Source organism: Lithobates pipiens, unplaced genomic scaffold, assembly GCF_037356315.1.
Source record: "Lithobates pipiens isolate NorthernLeopardFrog02 unplaced genomic scaffold, aLitPip1_a1.2 Scaffold_16, whole genome shotgun sequence".
In the NCBI taxonomy this organism is placed as follows: domain Eukaryota; kingdom Metazoa; phylum Chordata; class Amphibia; order Anura; family Ranidae; genus Lithobates; species Lithobates pipiens.
Genome location: NW_027507748.1, coordinates 401,171,476 through 401,198,356, shown reverse-complemented (window position 1 = coordinate 401,198,356; position 26,881 = coordinate 401,171,476). Strand labels below are relative to the sequence as shown.

Sequence of the window (26,881 nt, the reverse complement as noted above, 5' to 3'; positions counted from 1 at the left end):
CCTTATAACAATTAAGGACTATACACCCCCTTACTCCAAACCATCTTATCTATGAGTCAGGAAGATAGGGCTTGAACCCCTTCTTGACCAGTGTTCTATATTAGAACAGCGCAACACCAACTACCCCCCTGTTCTCTAGTTCATTATTAAAAAAATGTTCTTGCATTACAGTACTGTAACTTTAAAAACGCCCATGGACTGTTTCTTCCTTTACCAGTTCAACACACAATACATAGGATTACTGTAGCATTCATACAGTGCCAGGATCTCTGTGGCACTCCCTGCTCATATTTACCAGCCAGGATATGTAGTTAGTACAACTCCATAATAAAATGCTTTCAGTGTGCTTAATCCTGCACTGCAGACACTGCAAGTGAACGCATAGCCCTATAAAATCAGTAAGTAAAAGTATGTATTCTGGTCGTAGTTAGACTAATATTCACCTTCCTCCAGGTCACACATGTTGATCTAAGTACATAACAGCTAAGTGGTAACAGCACATGTTGAGGCTTGGCTTTGCTGCTTGTATTCCAGGATGAATAGCAATGTATTTTTGGCAAGTCACTTGCTTAGATCTGCAGTGTACAGAACACAAGCTCAGGGGATGATCACTCTGCCAGGCTGCGTGTATGCAGGATTCTGGGATCCTTGCTGTTAGTATACATGGGAATACCATCAGGAGAACACTGTTGGGCCCAGCTTCATTAGAGGTAAGAGGAGTGTTATTATACTGAAAGCAGCAATTGTCTTTATAGTCGTATTTCAAGGTACGCAGACTCAGGAAAAAGATGATTCTTCTATTGAGCATCAAATCTGTGCTATTTTCAATACTGCTATTGAAACTGCATTATGCCTTGACTTTGACAACTAACAGTTACATAGCTCTATACAAAAAAAGATATTCCATTTTTAAGTGTACTCCATATCAAGGACACATATCTGTTCAAAGTGTCCTATTTTTACAGCCATATTTGGAAGATTATGTAAGAGCTCTATGTTTAATTTATTCCCATGCTTTTATCTTTCCTGCCCTCAGTCTAATGAAACAGCTTTGGTTTTCTGCCATAGAATTACAATAATGTATAAGCATGATGATTTTTTTTAACAAGTGATGAATATTAACTACACATAGATTTGGATTTTTAATTTATACCTTTGTTAATAATATAATGAAGGTTTGCTGGCCATCTACATAGTCATGTAAGATGAGCAAAATGTTTTCACAAATAAACAGGCAAAATGTTGCTGTATGATTGCAGGACTATTTGATTAATCAACTGATGTTAGAGCTTCATCAATGGAAAGCAACAGAAATGTGTTGGTCATGCAAAATCCCTAATGTAGCACCCTCCAGTGTGTGCTAGATGTAAGATGTAAGTTTGTTAGTATAGGAAAATGTAGTTTAGCTCAGGGCTAAGTCTGAGCTATGAATCTGGGTTCAGTGAGTTCAGTAAGCCAGGGCTGGATGACTCCTCTTGACAGCTTCTCTGGTGCTTCCTCCTGGTCTAGAAGGTTGAAGAAACTTCTAGAGCTAGTGGGCGGAGGTTAGGGGGTGCTGTTTGGATTATGTATGCGGGTCTCAGCCAACCCCCAGTAAAGGGCTTGCCAGGGGGCAAGGCTTTCCTCATAAATAGGCATGGGCCATGCCAGCAGGGACAGTCAGGTAGAAGATGGAGATATAGAGCTGTGGATACTGTCTGTGGCCATCTGGGTTGGGGTGACCTTGGGCAGGAGATCAGGTGCTGGAAGGAACCTGCCACAACACATGGAGGAAGCTCTTCATGAAGGTGCGGGAGCAAGTGAGAGGACAGTAGAGCAGCACTACTGGGGACTAACAAGGGGGGAGACTGCCACATGTAGCCAGTTCTCCCTGAAGGCAAAGTTGTGCCAATTCTTCATCCCTTCCCTGGGATATCTCCTGCAGTTAGCCAGGTGGGCTGGTGTGAGTGAGTGTGGAGGAAAGTTAGCCTGGAGGGCTAGTGAAAGTGTCAGCAGCAGCCAGGTGGGTTGGCATTGCCTGAAGGGGTGGTGCTGGGACCAGTAGCCACAGGAGAGAGACTGCAAGCTTGATCACTGTGTTCTGCTACGAAGCGGGGCTTACCGTTCCTACTGCAAAGGGCCATTGCTAAATCTATATACAAAAATCAGAAGAAATGGGATTCCCACCTAATACTAGTGTGTAGTACTTACCCTATATATACAAAATATTTCTAGCACAAACCCCATTGCTAAATCTGACTGTGCCTGTCAAATTAATTTACAGTGATCTAGCTGGAGTCTGCAAGCAAGTAAAGAGCAGGAGGAGTGTAAAGGAGACTGTATATAGACTGTGTATAGGAAGATGTTGCCAGATTTATTTATTTTTTTTGCTGAAATCAGGTGGGGATCCCATTACCTCCCATCCCCATCCAAGTTTTTAACCTTCAATAAACCACAAAAAGAAAGTCACGGACTGTTCTCTGTCTGTAGAGTGCCTGTGAAAATTGGGTGAGCGGGGTGGGGGGATTCCAGTTCATCTGTGACTCCTTAGGGGGGTGCTCTACACTACTATAATCTAAGCTCATGGCATATATTTTACAAAAAAGCACAATGTAACCCAGTTATGCACTAAAAAAAAAAAAAAATAGGACCTTGTATGATATTTTACTGAGTTTTTCCAAGATGGCTGCCTCACCAATCTGCCCTAACAGCAGACAAGAGGGAGTGGAAGAAAAAATATGGTTGGGGACAAAAGGGCAGGGAAACGAGAGATGCCACCCCGTCCCCAAACCCCCAATAGCTTTTTGGTGCTTATGAGATAACAGTGGAGACCAAAGGGTAAGAAAAAAGCTGCAAGTTAACTTTTTAGTTTAATAGGAAACCAAATTTAAAGTGAAATTCCTGCCTATACCTAGCTAGCCTTAAAAATGCCCCCCCCCCCCTTTCTTCTAACACTAACTAACCTGTGTAAGAAAGGTTCATATACTTACCTATTTATAGGTTGTTTCTGATATACATATTTCTTACACAGGTTAGTTAGTGTTAGAAGAAAGGGGGGGCATTTTTAAGGCCTGTAAAGTGCTTGAAGTAGCCTCATCTGCAATCCCAATGTGAAAGCCCAAGTGCTTTAAGAGCCCTTTCACACTGCCAGCGCCCGAAAAAAAGCTGGTAAAGCACTGCTTAAACTAGCGGTGCTTTACCAGCATTATTCGAGCGCTATTGGGGTGCTTTTAACCACCGCTAGTGGCCAAATAAAGGGGTAAAAGCGCCCACAAAGCGCCGCTGCCAAAAGTGCTTTGCAGGCGTTTGATTTCAATGGGAAGGGGCACTTTAGGATCGGTGTATTCACCGCTCCAAAGAAGCTGCTTGCAGGACTTTTTTTGACCCCCTGCCAGCTCAGCGCCTCAGTGTGAAAGCACTCGGGCTTTCACATTGGGATTGCAGATGAGGCTTCTTTCAGGTGCTTTTACAGGCACTTTTTTTAACGCTAAAGCGCCTGAAAAATGCCTGAAAAAAGCCCTGGTGTGAAAGGGGTCTTAGGCAGGGGACAGGACATATTTAAGGCTTGCTAGGTGTAAGCCGCAATTCCACTTTAAGAAGTTCACTAAGCATAACAGGGAGAGTGGCCGCTGGCTGCGGCTGGTGTGGTGAAATAGAGCAGATTGTTGGCATAAATTGTAACCTTACTATGGATAATAGATTTTGGAGGCCTGTGCAACTGACAATAGCACATACATGTCTGAGAAGTGACATGAGGTGTTAGAATTACCATCAGGGGTGGTATGCCTGCCAAGTGCTGTTTGTGATCTCAAATGGGTTATTAAGGGTCTCGTTCGGCAGAGGTTTTTGGGTATAATCTCACGGCTCATGCCAGTTTATTATTAGCAAGGCCTATAAATGTATGCACAGCTCCCAAAAAGAAACAGCACTCGTTTAAAATCCTTTTCAGTGTCCATTCAAAGAAAAAGTAAAAGATGATGTTTGCTTAAAATGTGGGCACAGTTTAGCTTTATCCAAGTCAAAAATGCTGTATAATGTAAATGCTGTATAATGCTGTATGTTGTTGTGAGGAAGCAATTAGAGAGCCTTCCTTTATGGCCGTATTACCCTTAGTGTATTCTCATAGCGACAATAATGATGTAACATCCTTCCAGGAAATGATTTATGTAATATAACAGATGCATAAACAAGCTCAGTCATCTATCAGGACAGAAAATGGACACAGTTATTTGAGCTTTTTTTTTTTCATTAATAATTTTAGTAATTTCACGAATTTAAATATAGTACTGTACTGGTAGGAAATTGTGTTTACTGTCGAGCAAAAGGCAACAAATCCAAAAAAAAAAAAAAAAGGTAAGTCACTGATAGAGGTTTCTGATCTGTTCCTTCTCTGTGTAAATATAGTATACTGTATTTGCATTCTTGATGCTGATTTAGTTGGAGGAAATGGTGTAAAGGCTTTATTTCTGTCAGGATAGAAATATTGGAGTCATCGCTGCTCATTTGTTTTGGTGCAGGATCTGGGTTCATCCTTATCATTTTATTTTATTTTATTTTTTACTACTTAGAAAGTCTCTGACCTCCAACATTCCAGGTTTCCCTAAAAATTACTTGCTACGCACTTAGGTCAGTGACTTACCACGTAGTAAAGGATGGCAGCCGAAGAGCTTTGCAATTTTAGACACAAGTCAACAATAGCAGCTCCAAAACTTCTCTTCTAAAGCTGGCTACACACTATGCAATTTTCTGCAGATTTTTTCCTTTAGGTTTACTAAAAGCATATAATATGAGGTCAAACCTAAACACTTTCCATTTGTATGCAATCAGGCAGGCCCTAGCACCACATGGTTGAAGGTAAATCTAAAGGAAATCTAACAACAAAAGTTGTATAGTGTGTATCCAGTTTAAGACTTTATCATTCACAGGCAGATGTAATTAATTGAAATCACTAATATACAGTATATAGTAACACTGGACTTTGTTTACATAAAATCCTTAAATATATGTTGCACCCATTTAAAAATAAACATTAGGGAATTATATTTAGTTAAACTTGCATTGATCCAGCTTAGAGTACATCTAATTCTTCATAAATTGTATTTGAAGGGATGCTGGGGATACGTAGAAAGTCTCTTGTGGGTGCTATTGTGATGTCATCCGCTCCTCCTCTCTTGCCTTGATTTTACCTGATTGGAGAAAATCAAAGAATGCTTTGTGTTCACTGAAAAAATACAAGCCATTCTCTGGTGGAGGTGCCCAGTATGCAGATGGCAAGTTGCTCCTGGAGTACCCAGAAGAGAGCAGCACTAAATGTATGCAAGACAGGCTACCGCAGTGCATTTCTGTATCCCCACCGACCCTCTGGATGAAGAAATACAGTATCTCACAAAAGTGAGTACACCCCTTACATTTTTGTAACTATTTTATTATATCTTTTCATGTGACAACACTGAAGAAATTACACTTTGCTACAATTTAAGAGTGTACAGCTTGTATAACAGTGTAAATTTGCTGTCCCCTCAAAATAACTCAACACACAGCCATTAATGTCTAAACCGCTGGCAACAAAAGTTAGTACACCCCTAAGTGAAAATGTCTAAATTGGGCTCAAAGTGTCAATATTTTGTGTGCCTACCACTATTTTCCAGCACTGTCTTAACCCTCTTGGGCATGGAGTTCACCAGAGCTGCACAGGTTGCCACTGGAGTCCTCTTCCACTCCTCCATGACGACATTACGGAGCTGGTGGATGTTAGAGACTTTTGCTCCTCCACCTTCCATTTGAGGATGCCCCACAGATGCTCAATAGGGTTTAGGTGTAGAGAAATGTTTGGCTAGTCCATCACCTTTACCCTCGGCTTCTTTAGCAAGGCAGTGGTCATGTTGGAGGTGTGTTTGGGGTCTTTATCATGTTGGAATACTGCCTTGCGGCCCAGTACCTGAAGGGAGGGATCATGCTCTGCTTCAGTATGTCACAGTATATGTTGGCATTCAGGGTTCCCTCCCTAGTGCTGTCAGCACTCATGCAGCCCCAAACTATGACAATCCCACCACCATGCTTGATTGTAGGCAAGACATACTTGTCTTTGTACTCCTCACCAGGTTTCCGCGACACACGCTTGACACCATCTGAACCAAATAAGGTTATCTTGGTCTCATCAGACCACAGGACATGGTTCCAGTAATCCATGTCCTTAGTTTGCTCGTCTTCAGCAAACTGTTTGTGGGCTTTCTTGTGCATCATCTTTAGAAGAGGCTTTCTTCTGGGATGACAGCCATGCAGACCAATTTGATGCAGTGTGTGGCGTATGATCTGAGCACTGACAGGCTGACCCCCCCCCCCCCCCACCCCTTCAACCTCTGCAGCAATGTTGGCAGCACTCATACATTTATTTCCCAAAGACAACCTCTGTATATGACGCTAAGAATGTGCACTCAACTTCTTTGGTTGACCATGGCGAGGCCTGTTCTGAGTGGAACCTGTCCTGTTAAACTGCTGTATGGTCTTGGCCACTGTGCTGCAGCTCAGTTTCAGGGTCTTGGCAATTTTCTTATAGTCTATGCCATCTTGATGTAGAGCAACAATTATTTTTTCAGATCCCCAGAGAATTCTTAGCCGTGAGGTGCCATGTTGAACTTCCAGTGACCAGTATGAGAGAGTGAGAGCGAGAACACCAAATTTAACACACCTGCCCCCCATTCACATCTGAGACCTTGTAGCACTAACGAGTCACATAACACCAGGGAGAGAAAGTGGCTAATTGGGCCCAATTTAGGACATTTTCAGTTAGAGGTATACTCACTTTTGTTGCCAGTGGTTTAAACATTAATGGCTGTGTGTTGACTTATTTTTTGGGGACAGCAAATTAACACTGTTATACAAGCTGTACTGTCACAACTTTACATTGTAGCAAAGTGTAATTTCTTCAGTGTGGTCACATGAAAAGATAGAATAAAATATTTACAAAAATGTGAGGGGTGTACTCACTTTTGTGAGATACTGTTGATGTAACCAAGCTGGACCAATGTAAAAAAAATAAAGAAAGAATTCCTCGAGTTCAACTTTAAAGCTGATTTCCAGGAAATATAAAAATTCTCCCTTGTAGTGGGGCTGCAGCCACACTAGGAGGATTATCTACTTGTTTCTGTCTAGGGATTTGGAAAAGCAGATTTATTTACCAACTTATCTGTAATGCTAGATTGGTCGGTGCAGTGTCTTCTCCCTCATGCTCCAGTGCTCAGTACTCTGATGTTATCAAGACCAATGCAGGGACTATAGCCCTGTATTAGATGTGAGGATGCCCAAGGAAAGTCCAACGCCAGAGCATTGGAGAGCACGTCTGCTATGGGGCAGAGGATTATCTAAATAAAACTGCTTTTACTTTCCCCCTGGACTTAAGAAACTAACTTGTTGCCTCACCACATTAAACAAATAGACAGTGCACATGATAATGTACAAAAAAATGTGTATATAAAGCAAAATAAAACATGATACAAGAGTCTGTATCCCTGTGTGCAATCTTGAATATTCAATAAATCCACCAATGCGTGGTACTCAAGGTGCAATCCCACAACCTACTAAAGAACTCACTGCATCAGAATGGCTACCTGTTTAAAGGTTCAGTAAGTCCAGAATAGGTTTGTTATTAAAAATAGGTTAAAAACAGCAGGAAACAGTAAATCCAGCATCAGATAATGTTCCTGTTCATACACAGCTTTAGCAAGCTAGTCATAGCCTTGGTCCCAATCTCCAGTGTTTCAGTGTTGGGCATGTGCCAACAGATCTCCAAGCCCCACCTGATGCATTTCATCACCTGGACTTCATCAAAGGCATCACCTAGCACACATGAGATACAGACTGTTATTTTATGTTTTATTTTGATTATTTTATTACACATTTTTATCATGTATTCTGCCAATTACTCTGCCCTGCTGTATTCAGAACAGTGGAGGTTGGCACCATTCAGAGAATGCTTTGTATTTCTAGAAAGAATACAAAGCATTCTCTAATTGGACAAGGTTTAGAGTGTGATGTCACTGCCCTGCCTCTTCCAATCAGAGAACACTTTATTCAAAGAAGGCAAAGTATCCTCTGAATGGTGCCCATGCTGAGCAGTAGGGAGTCAAAGTACTGGACATTTTCTTTTCCTATAGTGGATTAAAGGAAACGTGGGGGGGGGGGAGTAAAAGGAAGGTATGTGGTGCTGGTGAATTAAAGCAAATATATTGCTTTGTCTTATGGATAAATCACAGGTTTGAGCATGATTCAACTGGAAGATGCTTGTTCACAAAAGAAGATCTTTCCACAGACACGCATGTTTTGAGCAGCCAAGCATGCATATTTAGACCTATTTGCCCATTCAAGACAAAGCAACAGATTTGCTCCTGACAAGAATTTAGCAACAGTGTTGCTCAAAATGCTTACTTCTCCTTGATCCTCCAACATGTATTGGGTGCCCACCCAACAACACACCCTCTCACAGCAAAACATGTATTTTCTATGAGCAGGGCCCTCTCCTTCTGTATTGAATGTATTGTACCTGTACTGTCTGCCCTCATAAAGTTCTATTATTCAGATCCTGAATAATAATTTCAGACATGTACAAAAATTTGTCACAGTCATTAACATTTGTTGAGTGAAGGTACATACCAATTGAGTGTCTACGACATTGTTTATAAATTCCTGCAATAAATCTGCCGATTCAGACATGCATTGTGATAAAGAGCTGTAAAGCACAACTGTTGTGTGGCACATCATAGAAGAAAGCATAGCCTGCATATGTAGTAAGCCATTATGGTTGCCCCATGTACATATTAATATAATTCTTTTTATCAGAAAGACATGTATAGGTAAATGTTTTTTTACATGTATATCTAAAAAAAAAAGTAAATTCCTTTTAAATCCAGAATAACAAGTTTAGATGCTACAGTGTGCTCAACTGAGCTGAATAAATCAACAAGGAGCCACATTAATTCTACTGATGGCCATATCCAAAAGATGACAGTACTTTGGTTATTACCACATTAGTGATCACTGAAACTGATAATAATGTATGCCTAAGAAAAGGCATACATTTTCTTAGGTTGATAAATTAACACTTTATCAACTGAGGAATAGATATGAGCTTGAGCGTGTTTGGATGCTCTTCTGAACTCAACCCTCCAGGAAGCTGTCACCTGTAATGGGTCAATCTTCTGCAGTGGGGACATTCCCTGTCCCCACAGCCACATGTATACAAGAAGCATGTATAGATGCGGCTGCATGCAGGGAATGCCCCAGCTGCAGATGATTGGCCCATTACAGGTGACCGCTTCCTGGTGGGCTTAACCACATAGGTTTAGAAGAGCATCCAAACACGCTCAAACTTATCTCTACTGGGGATTATATGGGAATGCAAGGAAGCTCTGATGTTACCACGAAGTGTTGGATATTTTCCCAGTCATAACTGCCATACATATGAATAGTGCTGGAGGATTAAAAGCTGCTGCAGATACTGTATGCCATGGATATACAATTAGCAGACCTTCAGCTGTTGCAGAACTACAAGTCCCATGAGGCATAGCAAGACTCTGACAGCCACAAGCATCACACCCAGAGGCATGATGGGACTTGTAGTTTTGCAACAGCTGGAGGTCCACTAATTGCATATCCCTGATGTATGCACATGTACCTTCATACCTTCATCAGCCACTTTATTTTTTTTATAATGTCAGAAGGCTCAATTAACAAAGCATTAACACAAGGGCAAGGATTATTATTTTAGCTATGTATTTGCAATTTCAAATCTCAATGGACTCCAAACGACAGCTCAAAACCGCTGTCACTTTTTTGAAAAATACCAAGCTTTGTAAATTGAGTCACTTAAAATACTTAAACTAGCTGAGGGCTGCAGAGGATGAGTGAACCTCAAAAACCAACAGTGCTTTAACCACTTGAGACCCGCGCTATAGCCGAATGACGGCTACAGCGCGGATCTCCTTTTCCGGGACTACGTCTATTGACGTAGTCCCATGCACGAGCGGCCTGCGCGCCCCCTGAGGGGCGCGCGCTCTGTGATCGGCGAGTCTACGAGACTCGCCTGATCACCGATCCGTGCAAGGGGTCGATCCCGACCCCTTATCACGTGATCAGCTGTCAGCCAATGACAGCTGATCATGTGATATAACGGAGCCGGTAATCGGCTATTATTCCTCCTCGCGCTGTCAGCGCAAGGAGAAAAAAAAAAGCCGATCACCGGCGGCCGTATTCGGGACATCAGTCCCGATCATGGCCAGCCCTGCTAGTGCCCACCTGCCCCCTGCCAGTGCCCACCTGCCCCCTGCCAGTGCCACATTAATAAAAAGTAAGTGCCCACAGTGCCACCCAGCAGTGCCCACAATCTGCCTTAACAAATGTGCTGCACCCCAGTGCCACATATCCGTGCCCATCAGTGTCATCTACCAGTGCCCAGCAGTGCCACCTATCAGTGCCACCTATCAGTGCCCATCAGTCCCATTTATCAGTGGTACCAATCAGTGCCCATCCGTGCCACCCATCTGTGCCACCCATCCGTGCCATCTTATCTGTGCCCATCTTTGCCCATCAGTGCTGCCTTATCTGTGCCCATCGGTGCCGCCTTATCTGTGCCTATTAGTGCCGCCTTAACTATGCCTATCAGTGCCCACCAGTGCAGCCTATCAGTGCCCACCAATGCAGCCCATCAGTGCCCACCAGTGCAGCCTGTCAGTGCCGCCTCATCAGCGCACTTCAATAAAGGAGAAAAATGACCTGTTTGCAAAATTTTATAACAAACTATTAAACATGATTTTTTTTTTTTGCATCTTTTTTTGTTTGTTTAGCAAAAAATAAAACTCCAAGCTGTAATTAAATACCACCAAAAGAAAGCTCTATTTGTGGGAAAAAAATTATAAAAATTTCATTTGGGTACAGTGTTGTATGCCCGCGCAATTGTCATTCAAAGTGCATCAGTGCTGAAAGCTGAAAATTGGTCTGGGACTGAGGGGGGTTTAAGTGCCCAGTAAGCAAGTGGTTAAAGACTTGTCTTCTTCCCATCACTCACCATCACATTGCATTAGTGATGAACTCCCTAGCCTTGTAACAGACATACCGAATAAGCTTTTAATAAACATCTGATAGAAAGGTCATGAAGATACTACTTTGCTGTTACTCTGATCCTTGTGGGGAAGGGGGGGGGGGGGTGACTCAACCACAGGAAAGTCTATCCTGACTTTACTTTTAATTACATTGCATGGTGAACTCATCCTAGTTCATCCTAGTTCTATTCAGGGTACGCCATTCACATAAGATTGAGACAATCTGTCTCGTCTCCGCTCTACAGATATATTCCTCACTTTACACTCCTTGTCCTCCTGCACAATCAATACTTCCCTCTTTTAACCCAGCTACAATAGAGTAAGTCACTAAACTTTTTTTTCTAATGCCCACCTCACCTCCTGCCCTTCTTAAATTTCTCTAGAGCTTCTCCCATCCTTTGGAACTCCTTACCCCAATCTGTCTGACTGTCCTCTAATCTATCCACCTTTAGATGATCCCTGAAAACCCTTCTCTTTAAAGAAGCCTATCCTGCTTCTAACTAACACTGTTTTATTTCCTCCATCAGCTCATCCTCCACAGCTATTACCCTTTGTACCAATTGACCCTTCCCTTTTTAGATTGTAAGCTCTAATGAGCAGGGCCCTCTGATTCCTCTTGTAACAAATTGTAATGTCTGCATTTATTTTGTTAAGCACTGCGCAAACGGTTGCCGCAATATAAAACCTGTATAATAATGGTGCATAAAGCAATGAAAGTATGAAAAGAACAGGTAAATTTATATCTGATATTAAATATGACTGCAATAATTACACTTTTATCTGTTGCAGGTCCTTGAAGCAGCTTTCAAAGATAATATAAGATGACGCGTGAAGAGGAATTACCAGATTGGCAGACTTCTCAAGAGTTTTATGAGAAATATGAGCCCAAAGAGGTCTTGGGGAGGTAAAATTGATTAAGGGATTTATATATGAAATGGCTTTGTCTGCAATGTTTTATGCATTTCCTACCCTAGCCAGGGTGAAAAAAAATGTTTTGCCTTTAGATATACACTCTTTTGCCAAAAGTATTGGGACACCTGCCTTTACACGCAAATGAAATTTAATGGCATCCCAGTCTTAGTCCGTAGGGTTCAATATTGCATTGGACCACTCTTTGTGTCTATGACAGCTTTAGTTCTTCTAAGAAGGCTGTCCACAAAGTTTAGGAGTGTGTCTATGGGGAATCTTTGACGATTCCTCCAGAAGTGCATTTGTGAGGTCAGGCACTAATGTCAAGGGGAAGACCTGGCTCTCAGTCGCCACTCTAATTCATCCCAAAGGGATTCTATCAGGTTTAGCTCAGGACTTTGTGTAGGCCAGTCAAATTCCTCCACCCAAAACGGGCTCATCCATGTCTTTATGGACCTTGCTTTGTGCACTGGTGCACAGTCATGTTGGAACAGGAAGGGGGCATCCTCAAACTGTTCCCACAAAGTTGGGAGCATGAAATGTCTTGGTATGCTGACGCCTTAAAGCGGAGGTCCACCCTAAAATGGACCTCCGCTCATCGGAATCCCCCCCCCTCCGGCGCCACAATCGGCACCTTTCAGGGGGGAGGGGGGTGCAGTTACCTGGATAATCCAGGTAACTGCACCCACTTCCGGGCTAGCTCTCTGCGGAACGGGGCGTACGTTCCGCAGCGCCCGCCCCCTTCAGCAAGTGCCCCGCTGCCTGCTGGGAAACACACAGCTCCCAGAGGCAGCGGGGACCGTCCGGATTGCGCCGCGCGGCTCGCGCATGCGCAGTAGGGAACCGGGAAATGAAGCCGAAAGGCTCCATTTCCTGATTCCCATACCCAAGATGGCGGCGGGACCCGGCAGCCGAGCGAGCGATCGGCTTCGGGTGCCGACATCGCGGGCGCGCTGGACAGGTAAGTGTCACTATTTAAAAGTCAGCAGCTGCAGTATTTGTAGCTGCTGGCTTTTAAAAAAAAAAAAAAAAACGCGGAGTCCCGGTGGACTCCCGCTTTAACCGTTCCCTTCACTGGAACTAAGAGGCCAAGCTCAGCCCCTGAAAAACAAGCTCACACCATAATCCCCCCTCCACCAAATGATTTGGCGGGATGGCCCAAAACTTTTGGCAATATGGTGTGGATGAGCGAGTTTGGGGGTGTAGGAATGTGAATGGCCTGCACAGAGTCCAGACATCAACTCGATAGAACACTTTTGGGATGACTTAGTGCAGAGACTGCGAGCCAGGTCTTTTCTCGTCCACATCAGTGTCTGACCTCACAAATGCGCTTCTGGAAGAATGCTCACACATACCCATACACACACTCCTAAACCTTGTGGACAGCTTTCCCACAAGAGTTAAAGCTGTTATAGCTGCAAAGGGTGGGCCAACTTAATATTGAACCCTACTGACTAAGACTGGGATGCCATTAAAGTGAAACTAAATAACAAACATATCATACTTGTCTCCACTGTGCAGCTCGTTTTGCACAGAGTGGCCCAGAACCTGCTCTTCTGGGGTCCCTCGGTGGCTCTAGCAGCTCCTCCCCACATGAGATAACCCCCCAGGAGAGTGCGGGGGGGTTACCTTGCGGGTGCGCTCCTGAGTCCAGCATTCGGCATCCAAAAATGCTGAATGCAGAAATCAGGCCCGCCCCCCGCACCCGCATATTTGGATTTGATTGACAGCAGTGGGAGCCAATGGCTGCGCTGCTATCAATCTATCCACACAAGAGACGAGAACCCCGGTTAGAGAGAGAGCGTGTCCCCGTGGGACAAGTTAGAGGGTTCAGAAATGAGGGGCTGTGGGGGCGGTGACTGACAGGTGTGTTTTTTTTTTTTTTTTTACCTTAATGAATATGATGCCTTAAGATGAAAAAACACGAACCTTTACAACCCCTTTAAAGTTCATGTGCGTGTAAAGGCAGGCGTCACAATACTTTTAGTAATATAGTGTACAAGGTAAATTGCACTTATGTTTTGTTTTCAACATACCGTAATTGCTGTATTTTATGTATAGTATTAGCAGCTCATTGAGTGATTTCACTGTGTAGTTTGATGTTGCTCTAAAATAAAAAAAAGGGACACACTGCAACTATTTAGAGAGGCAAAAGACTAATGCATGATGAAGCAGTTTCTGGAGCCTGATGCAGGGGTCAGAGCCAGTTCCCTGTAAATAAATCAGTGTGGCTTGTATAGAAGACTGGCTTTGTCAAAATGCCACCGACGTCAAGGTGCCCTAAGCCAAAATTTCAAAGGGTAATGGGCTTCTTAAATTTCAAAACCTTATTGGATTTCTTTATTATGTAAATTGTTAGCAATAAAACAATATTAATATGGCATTTCATTTTAGGGGTATTATGTGAATTATCTATGTACTTTGTAAAGAGTTCAGGAATGTTTCAGAAATCTATAAATTCTTTTTTTTCTTTTATATTAAGTAAGTGTAACTATGTAGCCTCAGATATCTGTGGTCATAGGTAACGTGCAGTAAAACTGGCTTCTGGGGGTATATAATTAAAAATAACAAACAGCTACTTCTGATATATACTGTATATATTCTTGTTGCATTATACTGTATATTAGATGTAATGTTTTTTTTTTGTACCACATTTCTATACTTCCTACAGAGGAGTTAGCAGTGTGGTGCGGCGATGCATATTTAAGCCGACCAGAGAGGATTTTGCTGTAAAGATTATAGACATCACCGGAGACCACTTGACACAGCAAGAAATTGAAGATCTTCGAGAAGCTACTATTAAGGAGATTGAAATTCTGAAAAAAGTTTCAGACCACCCTTATGTCAGTGAGTAAAATTTAATTGTAAAAATGTGTCTACTACAGTAACCGACATTTCCGAATAACTATTAATAAATGAGTATTCTTAGGGAATAACTTGATATTGGAAGCATGAGCTTGAAATCCGTGGGTATGAATCTAAGTTGGGGACCTTAGATTGTAAGCTCCTTATCTATTGTCAAGTTGTCAACTATTTTCATAATCGAGTAGTTGGTCAGCCGATTAAATGGCCTCCATACAGAATGGATTATTTGTTTACCTATTGTTATATTTTACTCACTGCAACTGCCTTTTACCCCACCTTGGATTTAAGCCTTGAGTTATGTCTCATGTACCATTTTATTCCACAGCCTGTCAGCTGATTTTCTGTTAATCCATGCTACTCAATAAAAACCTTTGTCAATGAAAATACAGTGCAACTAACATACAGCTCAGTACATCTTCCATACACGTCAGTATACACAGTGCAGCACACATACAGCTCAGTACACCTTCCATACATGTCAGGAAGTGCCTGGGAACTTGCGAATGTGTGAGGAGCAATGCCTCATGGGACATGTAATCCTGGGCAAGAGAAGGAACTTAGTGATTCTAAGACCCCTTTCACACTGGGGCGTTTTGCAGGTGCTAAAAACGATAAAAATAGCACCCGCAAAGCGCCTTGAAAGAGCCACTGCTGTCTCTCCAATGTGAAAGCCCCGAGACAACGTGACATTTCACGAAACACGTCGGGCGGTGTGACACGCTATCCATTGCCTCTGAACATACCAGCTGGAGAAAGGACATTTTCGTGGAGAATCTCGTTCGGCCGACGCTTCCCACTGTGATATGCCTAAGAGACGGTTCACACTGCGGGCGATGCGAGGCGACACGACTCGCCTCGTCGCGCTCTCGCAAGTCGCCCCCGTTCTGTACAATGGAACCGTTCTGAGAGGAGCGACTCGAGTCGCTCCGACTCAGAAAAAAGGTTCCTGTACTACTTCTGGGCGACCTGGGGGCGACTTGCATTGACTTCTATACAGAAGTCATCTGCAAGTTGCCGCTGAGGTCGCGGCAGGTCGCGGCGAGGCAAGTCGGTGTCGCCTCGCATCGCCTGCAGTGTGAACCGGCCCTAACCTTACAGTACCTTTGTAAGTGTATTTCTTATTTTTATCTTTGATTTTTTAATAAACGTTTTTACACTATTTGGAGCGCTTTCTCTCCCTTCTTATGGTGGACCATTTAATACAAACATATTGGAGCCTGTCTGAAATGTGATCTTGTATGTGGGCGGAGCCTATGGATGAATGGGGGATGTACATAGCCTGGCTTGATCTCTTGAAGCGTGCAATTTAAGGACGTCTGGTAAGGAGCCAATCCTCACTTTTGGTGGTGGTGCACTGCAATATACCTTGTGACTTCGAACAGGACACAGAATCAAGTCTTTCAACATTATATTTGACACGTGGTGTTTTTTATAGTTTTCACGGATCTACTCCAATTATTTGATAATGAACACTTGTAGATTGAGAGTACTTTAGTTTGTACCTTTTATCATAGTTTCTGCTGATGTATATGCATTTACATTCACTTTTTTTACACGTATCATGATATGGCTGTAATTGTTGTATTTTTGCACTATTTATAACATATTTAAGATGTGTTACTGCTGTTGATGCATATGTATTATCACAATTCTAGCACATAGAATTTTTTTCCCTATTTATTAGGTATAGTTGCAATTACTGGTTGACACTGCACTAATTTTCCTCACATGTATAGTTTCCCTTATGGGAGGCACACACCCTAAGATTAATCCTTAGGACAGCGCGGTTCTTTTTTTTGGGTCACGTTTATATGTATATAACTTTTGGTATATAGCAGAACTGCAGCAGTATTGGATGTGTATATATTTTTATATTTTAATTTGTAGCGCGATTCTTTTTCTTTTATTTATTATTACTCTCTCCCAGAGGGCTTTCACATTGGAGCAGTGCTTTGGCAGAACGCTAAAACAAGTCCTGCTAGCAGCATCTTTGGTGTGGTGATGGAGCGGTTTATACACCACTCCTGCCCATTGAAATCAATGGGGCAGTGTGGCTATACTGCCGGCATAACACTGCTGCAGCAGTACTTTGCGGTGGTTTTAACCCTTTCTCGGCTGCTAGGGGGGGTTAAAAAGCACTCGCTAGCGGGCGAATAGCGCCGCAAAATTGATGGTAAAGCACCACTAAAAATAGCTGCGCTTTACCGCCAACGCACCCACCGTCCCAGTGTGAAAGGGGCCTAAATGCAGAAGTTTTTTTAGGCTGGGTTCCCATATGAGCACGCTTCAGCTCACAGTAGGAGTCCGATGTGGCTCAACTTACCGTTTCAGGTCCAATTTCAGCCCGAAATTTTGGCTGAATTCGGACCTGAAACAGACCAATCGCATCGGAGCTGCTGAGGAGAAATGTGAACCGTCTCCACAGAGAGCTGGTCACAATCTCCTGCTGTGCGAATTGGATGCAGGAAAAAACCCACATCCAGTTTGCAATAGTGTGAACCCAGCCTTACCTTGCTATAGGTGCACTCTATACTATACTTTACAGCTTGCTGTGGGGGCACTCTGAAGGCGGGGGAACCCAGAAGAGGATAATCAGGACTGTTCTGTGCAAAACCATTGCAGAGCAGGTAGCATGACAAGATTGTTTTAAAAGAAAGAAATCCAATGTTTACATTTACTTTAAGGGCTCTGTGCAGGGAAGATCAGCACCTGAATCCAGAGAAGCTGGAGGCTGCTACCCTGGAGGGAATATAAGGCATTACAATTACATTTAAAGTAAAAGTTTACCAGTATTGTGCATTATATTAAAATAATTATATCCATGAAAAAGTCTCAGCCTTTAGTACTACTTTAATAGAAAAGATTTATATTCCCCCTCCATCCTTCATGTAGCGTCATGTCTGACTCTTGGTTAAAATACCCTGTATATCCTACTTCTGGATATATTTATTATTATATGTATGATATAAGTTATTTATATATATATATATATATATATATATATATATATATATATATATATATATAATGTGTTATGTATATATTATCACTTTCACTTTTTCACAGTATAAATTAACCCCTCATGGTATTGATTATCTGCTGTTTTAGTACTATAAGGCCTGATTCACACCTATGCGTTTTTAGTGCTTTTTGCATTTTGCAGATTTGCTCTGCAGAACATGCTCCGTAGGAAACCGTGTTAAATGGACTGTAGTGCAAATCTGCAAAATGCAAAAAGCACTAAAAATGCATAGGTGTGAATCCAGGCTAAAGGGCCTTTTTTTTTTTTTTTTTTTTTCATAACAGGTCATAAAAAAAAAAAAGCATGCTGCTGCTACTAAATGTCTTATGCTGGCCATATATGCATCGCTTTTTGGACATTCGATGAATGGACAAATGTCATTTGAAAATTTCACTTGGTTTTAACATTCCGTTTTCTCATCACTGATGATGACTGATTGAAAACGAACATCGATTTGACCCCACTAACTATTACAAAATCGAACAAATTTTCTTAAAACAAAAATTTTCTTGTAGGTTCAATTATTTTTTTTTTAAATAAATTGACCTCTGAGTCTAATGATATCTACCAGATTTAACCTCTAAGCCCTTGTACACACGGTCGGACATTGCGACGGAAAATGTCCGATCAGACCATGTTGTTGGATAAGCCAACTGTGTGTGGGCTCCATCTGACTGTTTCCGTCAGAATATCCGATCAACAAAGTTTTAGAGCTGAGCTATAAAATTTTCTGATTTTGTCCGATCGTTTGTAGAGAATTCCGATCGGACAAAGTGCCACGCATGCTCAGATCAAATTCCTAGACCAAAGCTATTGGCTACTAGCCTGAATGTAGTCCCATCTTACGTCATCACGTTCCGAACTTTGTCCGACCGTGTGTATGCAACACAAGTTCAGCCAAAATCCGACGGATTTTTTTGTCGGAATCTCCGACCGTGTGTACAAGGGCTAATAGTATATATATCTATATAGATATCTTCTGTCTGTTATTCTCAGAGTGGAATAGATATTTTGTTCCTTAACCATATAGTTGCATATTTATAAGTCTTTTTTTTTACTTTACATATGAACCACTTAACCCCCGGACTATTTTGCAGGCCAAAGACCAGAGCACTTTTTTGCGATTCAACACTGCGTCGCTTTAACTGACAATTGGGCGGTCGTGCAACGTGGCTCCCAAACAAAATTGATGTTTTTCCCCCACAAATAGAGCTTTCTTTTGGTGGTATTTGATCACCTCTGCGGTTTTTATTTTTTGCATTATAAACAAAAAGAGCAACAATTTTGAAAAAAACTTATTATTTTTTACATTTTGCTATAGTAAATGTCCCCCAAAAAAAAAAAAAAAAAATATATATATATATATATATATATATAAACATTTTTTTTCCTCAGTTTAGGCCGATACGTATTCTTGTACATGTTTTTGGTAAAAAAAAATCGCAATAAGCAAAAGTTATAGCGTAAATTGGCAAGATATTGGAAAGATGTTAGTCAACATTAATGGTATTTTAAAAATGTATGGTAGTGTAGTATGTAATCCATATACTTGTATGCTGGGGCATCTGGAGGTTACAGAAAATCAAGATAACCTGAAATTGGGGTTTAGTGGAATACTATTTCTTGATGGAAAAGTGATTGCACGAAAGAAGACTTGGGCACATCCATTGACAGTGGAGAAATGTCTATTGGCAGACAATAAGAATTAGAATTTAGAGCAGTTGCGTTCTCAGCATAAAGTAAGTTTTAAATAGTTTTTAAAAGATTTGGGTAGAATGGCATCAGGTACCTAGTTTTGCAATGACTAAGTGAGAAAATGTAAAATGTTACAATTTCGGGAATGTTGTAAAATTTTGTCTGTGGAATGTTTTTTTTTTATCTTTTTTCTTTCAGGTCAGATAGATGGGATAGTTAATAATGTTATAGTATAATGTTTTTATATGTAATGTTAGGTTTATTGTGGTATTTTTGTTTTCTGATTTTTTTAAAGTGTTTTGTGTTGAGTTGCTACTCTATGGTATATGTGTTTGTCAGAAAAATGATGATAAAATATGGATTAGAGAGCACAAATCCACAAATGTGACACCACTTGATGAAGTTAAAGCAGAATAAAACTGTGCAAATACTTACCTCTCTTTTAAAAATGCGTTAACCGCGTGGTCCCTCTCCAGCATCATCTTTCTAGCTTCTCCCAAGTTCTAGGTCTTTAGGCCTCTTGATTGGTTTGGCTAGCCGGGAATGACGAAACTCCCACACATTCATTCATTGCAATGCAAGGTATGCCGAGAAAGCAGGTACAACTTGGTATACATTCTAAAGAAAATTCCAAACAGGCAGGTAAGTTTGGTTTAATGCAGAAGAGACATAGCAATGTCTCCTTTGCAGTGAAGAGCGTGCCTTCCAACTTGAATTTTTTTTATGTTTACATTATATAGTTCTGCTTTAATGTAGGTGTTGTCCCTCCCACCTCCCTTTTGGCCAGTTCTTGTGATGGGTGGCCTTGGTAACCAACAGTAAAGATTGAAAAATTAGGTGGGGTGTTCGGTGGCAGGCTAATACCGATCAGGAGAGGTCAGAATTTCAATATTCGGTTGCCACCAAGGATGCAAACAAAGCTATTTTTGGTACATGTAGGCATGTTTAGTTGCCAGCATTTTATTGTATGGTTTATGTAAGCAGTTTTGTAGATCATACAAAGTAACATGACTCCAGCACAGCAATACACAGTGTACATTTTATGTTAAGGTTGCTGCTTTCTGAGAACAAATGACACAGAAATGTATAATTCTTGTATTGGCTTTCTTTCGTCATGAAGTCTGACCTGACAGCAGTTGTCATAGAGATCCATGTAGATCTTTATGCCTGTATCACTTCACAATCATTTTGAAAACTCGGCTCCTGCTATTCTAGAAAATAAAAAGCCATGATATCAGATTTTTAAAACAATTCATGGTCTCTTATGATTATTCAAACAATTTTCTACTTTTAGTAGCTCCAGAACAGACCTCCGAATTTACAAGCTCTCTAGAAAAAACACATACACTGGGCATGTCATTAAATGTAACACATGGGATTGTAACAATAACACACAATTGCTTTACAACCACTTTAAGGGCCAGTTCACACCAGATGCAGTTCCGTTCAGTTCCCCGTGCGCTTTTTTTCTGCCCTAAAAATGCATGCACAGTGTATTCCAATGGCTCTAGTTCACACCATGCAGTCAGTTACTGACCGGAACTGAGTGTATTGGTGCAGAAAAAACAGAACTGCATCTGGTGTGAACTGGCCCCAAGTCTAATATGCAAATTAAGTAACTTGGCTGATCTCAGCTGGGAAACCCAACAGCCATAATATCTGGTTATCCACATACTATAACAAGGAGAGCTAAAAAGGGAGTTATGCAAACAGCATCCTCAGAATTAAAGTGGTTGTAAACCCTTACAAACCACTTTGACCTACAGGTAAGCCTAGATTAAGGCTTACCTGTAGGTCCAAGAAATATCTCCTAAACCTATACGGTTTAGGAAATATTTGCCCGAAGACAGGCACCGCTGTAGACAGCGGCGCGCAGGCGCACTGAGCGCGCCATTTCCAACAACGGAGCTGCCGCGCGTGTCGGCTCCCGTGCACATGCGCGGGAGTGACGTCATCGCGGCTCCGCCGAATGACAGCGGCGGAGCTGCGAGACCCCACCGAAAAGATGGATGCGCCGGACTACAGGGGACAGCGGTGACATCGCTGGCTCCTGTGTCAGATAAGTGACACATAATGGGCTACTATGCGATGCATAGTAGTCCATTATGCTTTGTCTTTGCAGGGAATGAAAGAGGAAGTAAATTCATCAGGGTTTACTTCCTCTTTAATGTTACAAGATCTTGCAAGATCTTTTATTGGTCATTATGGTCATATTCTTGGCATATGAACAGCACCATCTAGTGGCTGAAAGAGAGAAGAATTGTCTATTTATTTTGGGAAGGGTTGCAAGAGGGGAAGAATTTCCTTTTGTTTGACTAATATTCCCCATTTATTGAAATATCTGGAACATTTGCTGTACATATCAGATGCTCAGCGGTTTTTAAAAGTAAGACTGATCCCCCGGTCGGTCGGTCACCAACTCTGCACTTGCCCAATCTAAGTCGCAATAAGCGTATATTGATTGGTTTGCGCAAAAGTGATAGCATTTTTATTGTTAATTTTGTTTATTAATAATGGCGGTGATCTGAGATTTCTATCGTGACTGCTGACACTTTTGACGATATTTTGGGACCATTGTCATTTATACAGCGATCAGTGCAATACAAATGCACTGATTACTGTGTAAATCACACTGGCAGGGAAGGGGTTAAACACTAAGGGGCGATCAAGGGGTTAAGTGTGTCCTAGGGAGTGATTCTAACTGTCGGGGGGATGGGCTTCCACTCATATGACAGCGATCACTGCTCCCGATGTCAGAATGAGGAAATGCCTTGTTTACATAGGCATCTCCCCGTTCTGCAGCTCTGTGACAAGATCGCCGGTCACGCTGTATGCGTGCGCCTGCTAGCTCCGCTAATTAAAGGGGACGTACAGGTACGCCCATTTACCCACCCCTGCCATTGCTCCAACGTATATCGGCCGACGGACGGCAAGTGGTTAAAGACTTATAAGCTGAAATTTATTGCATTTTTGTTTTTGGGTTTAGATACACTTTAATGCTTGTGTAGAGTCTAAAACTACTCTTGGCCCTGAATTTGCAGTGTATATAAATGCAGTAACCTTGAGTGCATGATACAGATGTCTACACACTAGAATAAAATATCTTTATTTAAAGCAAATTACTGCATATTCATTAATGTACCGCGCTAGAGAATGTGCACATGGCCGTTCTTCCCACGGAAGAATTGCACGTTAGCCCTTGACATGAATGTGTTATATTTGCTTTAAGTTCCAGAACCTTGAGATAATGACTTTCTGCTTATGCTTGCAAAAACAAAGACTAGAACCAAGGAGGGCTAATCTTGTTATAGACTTGTTCACCATGTATTTGGTAATATTTGTAGTATGCATATGAGCAATCATACAGGGGATATCTGCATCGCATACACAGACCAAAGAGGTTATCCTATGACAGGTTTTGGCTATTTCACAAATAGATTTCATGACTGGGTTTGTTTGTGCCATATATGTGTTGATCAGTAAATTCATTTTCATGCAACTTTAATCTGGCTGATTGTCACTCAGTGTATGAAATGCACTTTAAATTTTGGGTAGAATTTACAGGTAATTTGACAATCACTTACCTATGTCATTTAATATTTAAAATGTGTTATTTCCTTATGCATGCGATATATGAGCCCTAACCTAACTTTGATAAAAAAATTCTGGCATTTAAGCCAGCCTTCACAGAATAGCTATTCCCAGAATAATAAGAATATTAAACGCATGATAACGGTGGAATTGTTTTTTTTTTTTTTGTCTCAGTCCAGCTGAAGGACAGCTATGAATCCAACACATTCTTCTTTCTGGTATTTGACCTGTAAGTACAATATTTTGTGATTTGTATTGTGCATTGATTATCATTCCAAATATATTGCTTTTTTTTGTTTTGTTTTTTTTGTGGAAAGTTAAACTTAAAGCGGTTGTATAGTCATATTTTTAACTTTGAACTATGGGTAACCCTATAATAAGGCTCATCTGTAGGTAAAAAGAATATCTCCTAAACCTGTACAGTTTAGGAGATATTCCCCTTGCAATGAGCCGCTGACCTCAGCGGCGCATGCGCTCCGGGGATTCTCGGCTGAGAATCGGCTCATTATGCCTTTTCCCTTACAGGTGTTAAAAAAAAAAGTCAGCGGTTTTACTCCCGCTTTAAATGTGAAAATGATTTATAAGCTGGGTTTCACACATATGTGGCTGCTGTTTCAGTGCGGGTGTTAGGTGCGGTTCTGTTTACCGGTTCAGCTGAAATCACACCTAAACCAGCTGCAAAATCGCACAGGACCCTTTTTAAAACTGTTCCGCAGCCACCCACACATGTGTGAGCTGGCTGTATTGAAATCAGGTCTGATTCACATGTTATACGAATTGGATGCAGTTAAAAACTGCATCCAATTCGCATATATGTGAACCAAGCCTAATACCGCGTACACACAATCGGATTTTCCGACAACAAATGTTGCATTTGAGCTGGTTGGCGGAAAGTCCGACCGTGTGTATGCTCGACAAACAAATGTTGGCTAGCAGGTTCTCAAAATTTCCGCCAATAAATGTTTGTTGTTGGACTTTCCGATTGTGTGTACACATGTCCGTCAGGCAAAAGTTTGCACATGCTTGGAATCAAGTACAAACTGGAAGCGCTCGGTCTTGTAAAACTAGCATTTGTAATGGAGATATCACGTAGGTCTTGTACGTCACTACGTTCGTAATTTTTGGCCAACATTTGTATGACCGTGTGTATGCAAGACAAGTTGGAGCCAACGACCTTCGAACAAAAATCTACGGTTTTGTTGTCGGAAAGTCTGATCGTGTGTACGGGGCATTAGGGCTTATTCATGTATGTAGGTTATAAGTGGAGGGGAGTTTATATCCACTGGCACCATTATATATTTGGTGCTGCATAAGTAAAATGATTCTACTAGTTACATGCATTAAAAAGACAGTCCCACAACAGCTTGATGAGTTTATGGACCATAAATAAGTGTAACTTCAGCCAAAAGTTTCTCCTTGAATTTTGGATAGAGTTGGCAGGGTTAGAACCTCTACCGGGTCCCACTACTGTATACTGGGTGGAATTCCCTAAAAAGCATGCAAACGAAAAAGACATCTGCACAGTAGAGAATTGGAGGGTTTATTAAAGAAAGCATGCATCAGCAATTATCACATTATGCCTTCAAAGAGCTAAGTAAAAATAGCAAACCGCCCAATTTCTTAACCTAGCTTTTAGAGTATGCTGCACATGAAAGGGCTTTGCACAGAAGAAAGAAAACAAAATTTTTGTTCAGCACAACTACAAGCTAGCCAGCCCCCACCATAAAAAAAAGTACACTGGCAACAAATGTTGAATAGTAATTAATATTTATTAGTAGCTAATAATTATTTGTTTATAAAATAGAGGTTTTAGTTGCACAGCATTTGCTTACCTATTTGTTTCCGGCCTTGTTCACTCAGGCATACTTAAGCATCACTGACTACAATTACATCCTCCGCTGAATGGCTGTGGGTGGCAAAGGAGGAGAAGCGGGCATTTAGTGGCTACATGGAGGGATTGGTTCCTTTACATGCTGCCATTCCCACTGCCCTCACATCCAGGTGTACAGGGGGCCGCATAGGCCCCCTGGAGCATGGGGCTGGGTCGCAATGGTAATTCTAACCCTTCTGTACTCAGTTACAAAAATTGCACTTTCATTGCTGTATATGCCCCCAATAAAAGAGATGTCCTATTTAAGATGCCACTGTCGCTAGGACAGAAAGGGAGGAAAATGGCCTCCATTGGTAACACAAATAGCAATAAATATCCAAGAGATCCTAATCCTCCACGCTATTCAAACCCAAAAAAAAATTTTTAAACTTTAATTAATATTTGCTTTAAACTATAGCTCTTCTGTTAAAAAAAACAAAAACGAAAGCTCTATGCAGATGGAGAAGGACACGAGTCATCAGTACCTTCACCAAATCATTAGGTCAAAGATCAGGGCCAGGAAATCCATGGTCTGTTGCAATGTGTGCATGTATAATATAAATATAGGTAAGAACTGTCATTTGTTGTTGCTTTGAGTATTACAATTGCTGTTTGCCCTGTTACATCTGACACGTTTAGATCACACCGTCCAGACACTCATCTAGCATGATGTCCTTGAGGAACACAGTGGATCTTTAGGACTTTACACATCAGCAGATGAATGTGAAGTTTATGAATGTGATTTTAATGAGCTTACAATATTGGTCTGTTGCCAGATTGCTCTGTATGATTCTCTGCAAGTCATTCTAAGCATTGTTGCGTACAGTACCTGCCATCTTGCTTAAGTAACAGTTGCCCTCACAGATGTCGATTGACAGACATTTCAGCTCGGATGTCCTTGTACCCTTTGCAGTGACCAGTTAAAATTATTACGGGATGTTTATTTTTACATGCCGTGCAGCCAGACCGCTAGGATGTAACTGAGAACTTCCAAGAAGTTCCAAGCACATTTAGATCCTGACATTTTAGATAGGTCTCTATTAAATAACACCAGAGACTGCTCTGCGATAGTAAATCACAAAGATCAATGCAATAGGTACAATAAATGTTGAAATCTAATTTTTATTTTATTTTCTTGGAGCATGTTTGTATCACAATTATGCATACAACACAATAGATGCTTGCTACACATAAAAGCTGTGGACTATATATGGAGCTTATATAGATTTCTTCCCCCATGCTATGTCTCTGTAAACAGTGGTTTCATAGCAGTCACTACATTTAGCTCTTGCACTTTATTTGAAACAAATTCTACTGAAAGAATAAGATATGTTTATTATTGTTTTATTTCTTGTGTGTGTGTGTATATGTATATATATGTGTGTGTTTGTGTTCTATGTATTTCATATATGTATTATTGCTTCAGAATGAAGAGAGGTGAACTATTTGACTACCTCACAGAACAAGTTACATTGAGTGAGAAGGAAACAAGGTAACTGTCCATGTTTAAAATGATCCATGTATCTTTTTACAAAAATGCACTTTGTAATAAATCCCAAACTCCTTTTATCAAATCCCCATACCACAACTGTACTGGTGTGATATTACTGGCATCATTGTCATTCATTAACCACTTGCCTACTGGGCACTTTCACCCCTTTCCTGCCCAGGGCAACTTTCAGCTTTCAGCGCTGTGACACTTTAAATGACAATTGCGTGTCATTGTATTCAAATTAATTTTTGCTAAACAAATGAAAAAAGACATAAAAAAAACATTTTTCATAGTTTGTTATAACATTTTGCAAACAGTAAATTTTTCTTCTTCACTGATGGGCTCTGATAGGCAGCACTGATGGG

General features: G+C 41.3%; 1 protein-coding gene across 2 annotated transcripts in view; it reads left to right on the top strand.

The window, feature by feature from the left end:
• Window positions 1-548: 548 nt before the first annotated feature.
• PHKG1 (phosphorylase kinase catalytic subunit gamma 1) overlaps window positions 549-26,881 on the top strand; it is a 44,500-nt gene continuing 18,167 nt past the window's right edge. Inside the window, exons 1-5 of one of the 2 annotated variants that reach the window (XM_077482338.1) lie at window positions 549-710; window positions 11,862-11,976; window positions 14,653-14,828; window positions 23,329-23,383; window positions 26,451-26,516. In XM_077482338.1, coding sequence (XP_077338464.1) covers window positions 11,894-11,976; window positions 14,653-14,828; window positions 23,329-23,383; window positions 26,451-26,516 — 380 coding nt within the window. In that variant the 5' untranslated portion in view covers window positions 549-710; window positions 11,862-11,893. Of the gene's footprint in view, window positions 711-1,675; window positions 1,788-11,861; window positions 11,977-14,652; window positions 14,829-23,328; window positions 23,384-26,450; window positions 26,517-26,881 lie in introns of those variants that run through there. The other variant, XM_077482339.1, reaches the window with a different exon arrangement.